Source organism: Contarinia nasturtii, unplaced genomic scaffold, assembly GCF_009176525.2.
Source record: "Contarinia nasturtii isolate CC-2019 unplaced genomic scaffold, AAFC_CNas_1.1 Cnas_scaffold_285, whole genome shotgun sequence".
NCBI lineage: Eukaryota > Metazoa > Arthropoda > Insecta > Diptera > Cecidomyiidae > Contarinia > Contarinia nasturtii.
The window spans coordinates 5,179,236-5,188,178 of NW_022197640.1; the positions used below are offsets into that span (position 1 = coordinate 5,179,236).

Sequence of the window (8,943 nt, forward strand, 5' to 3'; positions counted from 1 at the left end):
GTTTTTTTCTGTTGTCTTTTTAACTCATATCATTTTGAAATAGGTGATGGTGAAATATCGCAATCAATTTATTGTAAAACCGAAGATGATGTTCCCGATGCACCGGCTGGCATAAAAAGCAATGCATTGACTGGTGATTCGATACTTGTGTCATGGTTGCCGCCCAAACATCGAAACGGTCTAATTTTACATTATACGGTTTATATGCGAGAAACTGGTCGGAAAGGACAAGCTCAAAATCATATGGTGCGCGTTGACGAAGATGGAAATCCAAGACTTTTTGAATCACGCGGTCTTATTGAGAATCATACCTATGACTATTGGGTTACAGCCTCAACCAGTGAGGGTGAAGGTGAACCAACGTCAGTATCGAGTGTTCAAACAACGACAAAAGCACCGGCGCGTATCGCGTCATTTTCGCAAACAATACGAAAAGCGGTTGGCAATAGTTTGATATTGGACTGTATTTCAGGTAATAATCTGTACAATTCTTGCGATATACATGTGTATATTTATAAATTTTAGGTGAATGTTTGACTTTTGAACTGTTTTTTCAGTTGGTAATCCAACACCAAGAGCTCGTTGGTTTACAAGAGATCGTCCTGTTACATTTAGCCCATTTTATGAAATAATGGTAAATGGAAATCTTCGAATTCATAGCATTGAGGCGAGTTTGTCCGGAAATTACACGTGCTCGGCAAAAAATCTATTTGGCGAAGATAGTATCGTTTATAAAATAATCGCAATGAAAGTACCAAATGCGCCACAAATTAACGTTCATTATTCATCGTTTGATAGTATTCGCGTTAGCTGGGAAAGTGGCGATGATGGTGGTGCGCCGATTTTATTTCATTCACTATCATATCGCACCGTTTCGGGGGCATGGATCAAAGTTGAAATTACACCGGAAAATAATGCTTACACTCTGATTGGATTAAAATGTGGCACACAATATATCATCAAAATGTCAGCAAATAATCGCGTCGGCGACGGACAATCTAGTGATGAAATTAATTTATGGACAAAAGGCAAAAGTAAACGCAAACATATCTTGATTTTATTTTTCATTTAAAATTTTATGTGGTTTACACTTTGTGGAATCGGTAGGAAATGGTGGAGCTTTGCAACAAAAATAAAATGCTATATCAAATATTCATATGATGCGATATTTATTGGGTGTTTGCTCAAATCAAATAATCATTTCTCGCGTTCGCACACGTTTTTCATCGTTTGTTTCAATTGCGCAAAAAAGATAAGAAGAAAAAAAATCATAGAATAGCTGTGTGAGTTTACCGAGATGAATAATATCAAGTCGGTTCGTCTCTTTGTTTTAACGTCACCATCATTTACACAAATACGCACACACAAACATATTCCAGCGTTTGTCGATTTGCACAAAGAATAGAATAACGTTATGGTTTCGCTTTTGGAATCGAATAAATGTACAACATCGCAATACAGGTACTGCCGGTATTGCTGGAGGCCAAGAGGTTCATTTTCTCGCACTCACTCACATTCAATTGTTCAAAATTCATGAAAACTGTGATAAGTGGCAATTTATTTTTTATGACATTTTACGTTCGCCGCTTTTATGGACTTGTTTTACAGCACTATTTTAAGCGTTCATACCCGCCCGTACGAATGTAAAAAACAACAACAACTTCAAATTTGTTGAGAAAAATGGAGAAGCTATTTTAGTGGAAAACTCAGATTCTCGGTAATCGATCGTTCAACATACCAAATAACATCGCACTGTTTCAAATGCTTTCGTGTTATATATGTAAAATTATAGTTGTAATCAAATAGTAAACGGCTGTTGTCTGCCTGGCAACATTTTGAGTCGTATATTGCGTTTCGAAAAACTGTTGCAAAGCTTTTATTCCATTAAATATTATGCTGCAAAGAAATAGAATAAAACATTTGTGCATACTACTATTTCAACTCCAATTTAATATACGACAATATTTATTTTTATTCCCAAACACTATTACGCTACACGCAGAGTCACAAGAGCCCGAGGAAAAGGATTTCATTAGCACAAATTCATCATGCATTAATTTGCAACTGTCGCTGTGGAATAACGGTGGTTGCCCAATTTCACACTTTTCCATTGAACATCGACCGCATGGTTAGTCGTTATATACTATTTCTCTCTCTCTATCTCCCTATATCTGATTTTTCGTTTACTGTGTGCGTGTTTTTTTTTTTATTTTTCTCCATCTATTTTTAAGCAAGAACATTTCCCTATCATCATCAATTTACTATAGCTATTATTATTATTGCTCGCCACATAACATGCACACTTTTATTCACGTTCACATTTCAACTGTTGAACGTACGAATGTATGAAATGGCATTCGGCCAAATGTCTGATCCAACATCATGTCAGATAAAACAACAACAATACGTGTAGATAGTATTCACAATATCTCTCGCGCATACACTCAATATCCATTTTATTTCATCGTTCTCGTAGGTGAATTGCAATGGACTGTCTTATCATCTGATATATCCAACTCGGATGAAACCCAAAGGAATTTAGTATTTTGCGATTTTCAACCGGCTACATGGTATCAATTGAAAGTTGCTGCTATAAATGATGCAGGAAAAACAACCGCTCTTTATAATGTGGCGACAACTAAATTAAATGGAGGTAATTTACTAAATAAGTAAGAAAAATATTCCAAAATATTCCGAAAATTGGAGAAAAAAATACTTTTGTATATTTGTAAATATAGTCAAAAATGGAGATTGCTTTTAAATAAACGAATGTAGAACACATTTTTGAGACAATACCAGACAGTTAATTCGAATAAGCTTAAATACTCGATCAAAAAAAAAACATTATTTGTTTAGAGAATAAATCTTTATTTACGTTAGGTGGAAAAGTTCTTCATCTATTCTAGTTCGACTTTTCAGCCGACCAAATACACATTGAAGTACTTTTTACATAAATATTATAGATTTATTCAAAACATTTTTTCATACTAGATAAAAACTGCTGAACATCCGGACATTGAAATTCGGATTTCGTTTTTTTAATGCCGTTTGAGATGCGAATGGCTTGTTTACATACTTTAGCCCACTCATCATCCAGCGAACTATCATAATTACCGCTTTTAACTTGGTTGAAGATTTGATAAAAGATTCCACCTTCATTTTGAAGTCCTGCGAATTGCTCCGTTGCCATTTTCATTTTTGCAGAAATACCCGTTCTCATTTGAACAATGGTATTCCATTGATCGACTATTTTTTGGAACTTTGCATTTTTCTTAAGAGAATTCGCCTTTGACAGATACGTTGCGTATACATCATCATATGTATGACAACAATTGGCATATTCTGCATGTAGTTTCGATAGTCTTTTAAGCGCTGGCTTAAAAATTGTGTCTGTTATTTTTAGTTAAGCAAAGCGAAAATACGGTCTTCGGACCTCTGTAATTCAACACCTAAAACGCTGCAGTGGAAAGAAGAGTAAAATAAAAGCACTTGTGTTTTGCTTGAACGTCGTCGTAAGACTGACACATTTAATTACAATGGAATATAATTACAATAGAAATGAATACGTATACAAATTATTTCAACAGTGTCAAAGTCATCCAGAAATTCAATTAGTTGTGCGTTGTCATCAACAATGTTCATGGAATCGTTCAAAAGAGTTTTAAAATGCTCTATCAAGGATTCAAATTCATGAATTTGATCAGCATAGTATACTGGAAATTTATCATCATCACCAAATACCATATAAATCTGTTTTTATAAGAAATATAGAAAAGAAACGATATTTTTATTAGTTTAGTAAAAAATTAAAAATTCTTTTACTTACGCCATTTGTGAAAATGGTGATTAAAAAAAGTTTTTGAATTAAACGTATCATTTTCGCTCAAAATTCTCGAGTATACTGTTTAAATTCAATAGAATTTGCTGTATTTATACGTTTTCTTTAAAAATGAAACACCTGACATAAGGAATGTCTTTCTATATTTGTGCTTCTAATATATAATGTAACAATAGGTTGCCAATAATAAAACTTTAATTTTTCGATGTTTTGTTAACGTGGCTGGCCAGAAGTTAATGATATTGTTGAATATAAAAAACGAGGATTTATTTATTCGGAACGAGCTAAATGGTCAATTTTTATTTTCTCAAATTTTCATTGCTCGACCTTTCAGATGTACATTTCTTTTTCGAAAGCCTATAAAGGAAACACTAAGCAGTAGACTTACCTTCGGAAATTCAATTTCACAAAGTAGGAGAGCCCTTTCGGCAATAGTCACTATTAGTAATGACTGTTGTTTGTTGATTATAATAATATCGATATTATATTGTAATCAACGAACAACAGTCATTACTAATGGTGAAATTGGATTTCCGAACGTATCATTTATGTATATATATTTAGTTTATATTGAAAAAATCGACTGGTGACACACAGTTGTCTACTGCATATTGTTTCCTTTATAGGCTTTGGAAAATGGATTGGATGTACATCCGAAACGTCATGTAATGAAAATTTGAGAAAATAAACATAAGCCATTTAGACCGTTCCGAATGAATAAATCCTCGTTATTTATATTCAATAATGTCTTCAATTTTTCTATTTTTTGCATTTTTGTTTTTTTTTTTATTTAAGATATGATTGATTTCAATGGGAAAAAAAACATTTATTATTTTACGTCGTAGTTGTTTCATTTCTTATTCGTTATCAAGAGAAAATGGTTTTTAAATACACGTGTTTTATAAATATATACTTAGGAATTTTTCGAGTTGTAGTTGTTTCATTTGTTGTTAAGAGAAAATCGTTTTTAAATACACGTGTTTTGTAATTATATACTTAGTAATTTTTCGAGTTACAAAAATATGATCGGGCCTGTTGCTGAAAATATGTGAACGAAATATTTCACAAAAAAAGAAATTCTTATATTTATCTCGCTATTTCATTTGTTTTGTGTTTCTTTCATTTTTCCAGAGCGAATACCAACGCCCGAAGTATTTCCAGAAAATGAGTTATCAGACAATGTTGCCATTATTTCAAGCCAAAGAGACTGGCTTCCAACAACAATTGTGGGCATTATGATTTTATCTGCATCTCTTATAATGTAATTTTCGAATAACTGTATTTAATTTATTATCCCAATCAACACGAATGCACGCATACACCGAACACCTTCGGTCTATGGTCAATTTTATGTGCCTCTATTTATGTTGAAGACGAGCAAGCTTATTATAAAGTTCTAATTCAATTTTCTCTATCCCTCTATCGCATGTCCTCTCTCTATCTCTCTCTGATCTCCGGTTATTATCATTCGGTTCATTTAATTAAGCAGTTGTTTAACATTAAGACGTCGTGGCTTTTGGCGTGAATCAATTTCTGGTGGGCTTGAAACGAGCACCGTACCAAATGATTTGAAAGATGGATACGACAGCCGACGCAGCCAACAAGTTTATAGTGCATCTCCGGTTAAGACCGTCAATAAACACAACGATTCGGGTAAATATGATTATAAAACATAACGCAAGGAGTAAAACCACATTTCTTGCACACAAAAATGCCATTTAGCAAATTTTCTGTAATGCGAACCTTCAATTTATTTTTCGATTCGATTTTCTTTGCGGGACGCTGTTTTGTTCAAAGAAATGTACGAAATTGCGCCATATGCAACGTTCAGTGTGAGTTGTGGCCGAACAACATCCGAATTGAGTAAAACTCCGTTGCATGGTGTTACACCGTCTGCACTTGATTACACAGTTCAATTCAAAACTTTCGGTCAAGGCGATAATCTAAATGCAACGGCATATCCAGTGCTGCCAAATGCTGCGGCTGCTTTTGGTCACGTAAAAGGAAAATCCAGTTGGCAAAACCAACGATACTATAATACAGACGGTAATTATTAAACATTGCATGTAGTGAACTTTATTTTCTTCCATTTATCGAACGAAAAATATAGAGAAATTAGTCGAAAGTTTTGAATGTTTCCTCCAAGCTGATAAAGTTTTGTAGTACATGGTAAAACGTGTGAATGTGTATAAGTGATCAAATTAAAGTTTTTTTTTTTTTAAATGAAGATGCATTGAGATCGTTTAAATTTTTTGTGTTTTGTTACACTCTTAATTAGTGTTCAGAAATAAATAAACATGGGTGTGAATAATTTAACAGTGAATTCAATTGTTCTTTTTTTTCGCGTCAATCTGACAGACGATTCAACGTTGAGCAAATCGATGACAATACTGGCTGGTAATTCGCAATTGCAATTACAATCGAATCGCGGTAAGAGCAAACGTGAAATGGATATGAATCGATGCATTAAGTCGAAATCACGCAACGAAATTACAAAATCACACCACAATGACACCGAATCAGATACAAGCGTTAGTCCAATTAACGAATTTTCAAATATGTCTACATATCGTGTTCCTACCAAATCCAGAGGTGGTAAGTATGCAGATTAATGGTCTTTTTTATACATACACAGTATACACACACACACACAATTTGTGTGACACAAATACACATTGTATGATTTTCTGCACAGTATTTTTGCTTGAGTGTTAGTCAAAATAAAATGGCACATAACACCCGCTATTATACGTTATAATAAGCTCAAGTGAAAGATGCTGTCACATCAAATTTTATACACAAACAAAACAAAAAAAAAACCAAAATCGATTTCAAATTTGCTTGATTCACTGCTATTTTCGGGTTAGATATATTTCGACCAGATTCAAGCACTGAATCAAATAATGATAACTCACCCGTTGAGAGGCGATCCAATACGCCAAGACATGTATCGGCTGATATGCGTATGCGTCCCCGATCAAGTAATAAATCACCGCACATGTTAGAAACAGGAAGTAGCAACAGGTAGCTCAGGTACCAGCTGAGTCCGTGATAAACAAAAAAAAAATAGGAATGTTTCATTGTTATTTGATTATGTTTTTCATTGTGCACTCTTCTGTTCGTCTCATTCTTTTTTATATATCGAAGTAAATAGGACTTAATTCATTATTCGTTTAAATGCTCATTCGTTCTTGGTTATAGTGTGTTATTTTTCTTTTGAACAAAAAAAAACGCTTGTTTCTCAAATTGAATGTTACTTTTTTGTGTAATATTTTATTCATTTTAAATCAAAACACATAGTTGTGACAACATAATATTCTGTAAATATGATTGTTGTGATATTCTTTCTATACTCAAATGTTTAAACTTCATCAGAAAATGTTTCAACAAATTTTCTTTATTAGAATGTTGATTATGGTTGTGTTTGTGTATGTCTTTTTTTTCAGTATGGACAATGAGATAGAAACTGGATTACGTTTTCGTCCACCGAGTGGTTTTACCGATTCACGTGAATTTAGCGAAGCGGATTTGGAAGTACAACAGGTCATGGAAAATAATAACGAAATTCAAAAGGAAATTCAAGACGAATTAACATTTTTACTAGCAAGATGAGTGCAACGATGCAACTTTACGTAACAGCCATTCCATCATATTTATTCAGCCTAAATTCAAACTCATAAATAGATAAGACCAAATATGAAGTTGCCCGAAGTTGTCATCATTCAGAAAACTCACAATTGTGACCAGATTTTTACATTGTGATTTGAATATTTGTCTATTGGTCTAATGATCAATATCACATAAATGTTAATTACAACATATTCTATAATACGAAGAAAAAGAAGAAGAAGAAGACATATTTATTAATTTATTTGGACTGAATGGTTAGGTGTTGAATAAATCTAATTGTTTGTAAATATTGTACTATCAGTGTGTGGAAATATATGTTCCTCGATATAAATCAAATTATTGAATGCAAATTAATATCAATTCAAACTTAAATGAATCACATAGTACAATAAACATAAGCATAGAATCAAAATTAAGAAATAAAACACAATTTATCAGATTGATCGAATAAACACACTGAATCGCATTTTAAATATAATGAATGTGTCATTCTTTTCATTTCTGTTCACCTTTTTTGAGTACTATGTGCCGAATGGGTAAGTAAGTCTTGCTAACTAATCCAACTGTTTGCCAACTAAATAGTGTTGATCTTTCAATTTCACACATTATCCGGTTTGTTAGGAGAAATCATATAAATTTGATTTGTAAAATGCAATGAAGACACGTTTCATTTGAACTTAGTTTTGAGCCGAAACTTTCGACTCAAAATTGATATATATGTTACAAGTCCTTGCGCACGGAATTGTTTCTGCAATAAGTTTTACAACGAAACAAAAAAAAAAAGAAAAGAGTATAGAACAAATACTGTGCGAAAAACATGCCGAAACAAACTTCAAAACAATCAAATTGCATTTATGTAGTTGTAATGTTCACCTGCTGAGCCACGTCCAACTGGTTTTTGGATCAAGTATCTGCAAAGTTTATTTATTGAACTGATAGCGTATATATTTGGATTATGAAAACTTGCGACAAAACTTGTGCTGTTGTTGTGCTCACCAAATCACTGATTATTTGTGTTATCGCCTCGAACCGATTGCACTTTCGACGTGTTAACTAATCTATTCATGAATATTGACAGGCAATGCAAGTGTGTACAAGCATGAACTGATCAAATAGTTGAACAATTATTCAAATAAAAAGCATCGATTTAGTTAGCTTACACATATATGAATGGGGTAGAATAAAAACTACTTCTCGAAAAATGTTTAAACACGAAACCTAAAAAAAAACTTTCAATGAAAAGTGAATCAATTTTTTTTCGTCCAATTGAAGTGAACCAAAAAAAATTTGTTCAATAAAAGTGAACCCAAAAAAAAAATTCATTTTAGTGTATTTTACACTGAAAAAACCGAGTGAAATTTTTTTTTGGTTCACTTTTATTGAACAAAATTTTCTTGATTCACTTCAATTGGACAAAAAAAAATTGATTCACTTTTTATTGAAAATTTTTTTAGGTTTCGTTTTAAAATAGCAAT

The 8,943-nt window shown here is 32.7% G+C and overlaps 2 protein-coding genes across 10 annotated transcripts in view; one reads left to right on the forward strand and one right to left on the reverse strand.

The window, feature by feature from the left end:
* The window catches only part of LOC116337352 (Down syndrome cell adhesion molecule-like protein Dscam2), a 30,444-nt gene extending 22,520 nt beyond the window's left edge, over positions 1-7,924 (forward strand). For 3 of the 5 annotated variants that reach the window (XM_031761804.1, XM_031761805.1, XM_031761801.1), the window contains 10 exons: positions 44-472; positions 558-1,034; positions 2,003-2,128; positions 2,477-2,653; positions 4,970-5,099; positions 5,328-5,491; positions 5,636-5,884; positions 6,197-6,433; positions 6,706-6,862; positions 7,285-7,924. In XM_031761804.1, the coding sequence (XP_031617664.1) occupies positions 44-472; positions 558-1,034; positions 2,003-2,128; positions 2,477-2,653; positions 4,970-5,099; positions 5,328-5,491; positions 5,636-5,884; positions 6,197-6,433; positions 6,706-6,862; positions 7,285-7,450 (2,312 nt within the window). In that variant the 3' untranslated portion in view covers positions 7,451-7,924. Of the gene's footprint in view, positions 1-43; positions 473-557; positions 1,035-2,002; positions 2,129-2,476; positions 2,654-4,969; positions 5,100-5,327; positions 5,492-5,635; positions 5,885-6,196; positions 6,434-6,705; positions 6,872-7,284 lie in introns of all 5 variants that reach the window. The other 2 variants (XM_031761806.1, XM_031761807.1) reach the window with 2 other exon arrangements.
* Positions 2,950-8,573, reverse strand: LOC116337356. Of its 5 annotated transcripts, none has more exons than XR_004200807.1 (4): positions 8,465-8,573; positions 8,342-8,379; positions 6,754-6,878; positions 3,495-3,750 (listed from the first exon to the last, which is right to left on the reverse strand). XR_004200807.1 is itself a non-coding variant. In XM_031761813.1 (3 exons), the coding sequence occupies exons 1-3, from the start codon at positions 3,875-3,877 to the stop codon at positions 2,966-2,968; spliced, it is 636 nt and encodes a 211-aa protein (XP_031617673.1). In that variant the 5' UTR covers positions 3,878-4,605; the 3' UTR covers positions 2,950-2,965. The 5 variants fall into 5 exon arrangements, 1 of the variants encoding a protein (XP_031617673.1); XR_004200806.1 differs by having other exon boundaries at positions 8,342-8,400; positions 8,465-8,562; XR_004200808.1 differs by lacking the exon at positions 8,465-8,573 and adding an exon at positions 7,978-8,216 and having other exon boundaries at positions 8,342-8,458.
* Positions 8,574-8,943: the final 370 nt, after the last annotated feature.

Bases quoted from the DNA above. Each gene is read 5' to 3' on its own strand.
- LOC116337356 (XM_031761813.1), bottom strand. From the start codon at position 3,877: ATGATACGTTTAATTCAAAAACTTTTTTTAATCACCATTTTCACAAAT. The intron at 3,751-3,826 runs GTAAGTAAAAGA...TTATAAAAACAG, and splicing joins TCACCATTTTCACAAATGGC to ATTTATATGGTATTTGGTGA. The intron at 3,392-3,591 runs GACACTGTTGAA...CTAAAAATAACA, and splicing joins TTGAATTTCTGGATGACTTT to GACACAATTTTTAAGCCAGC.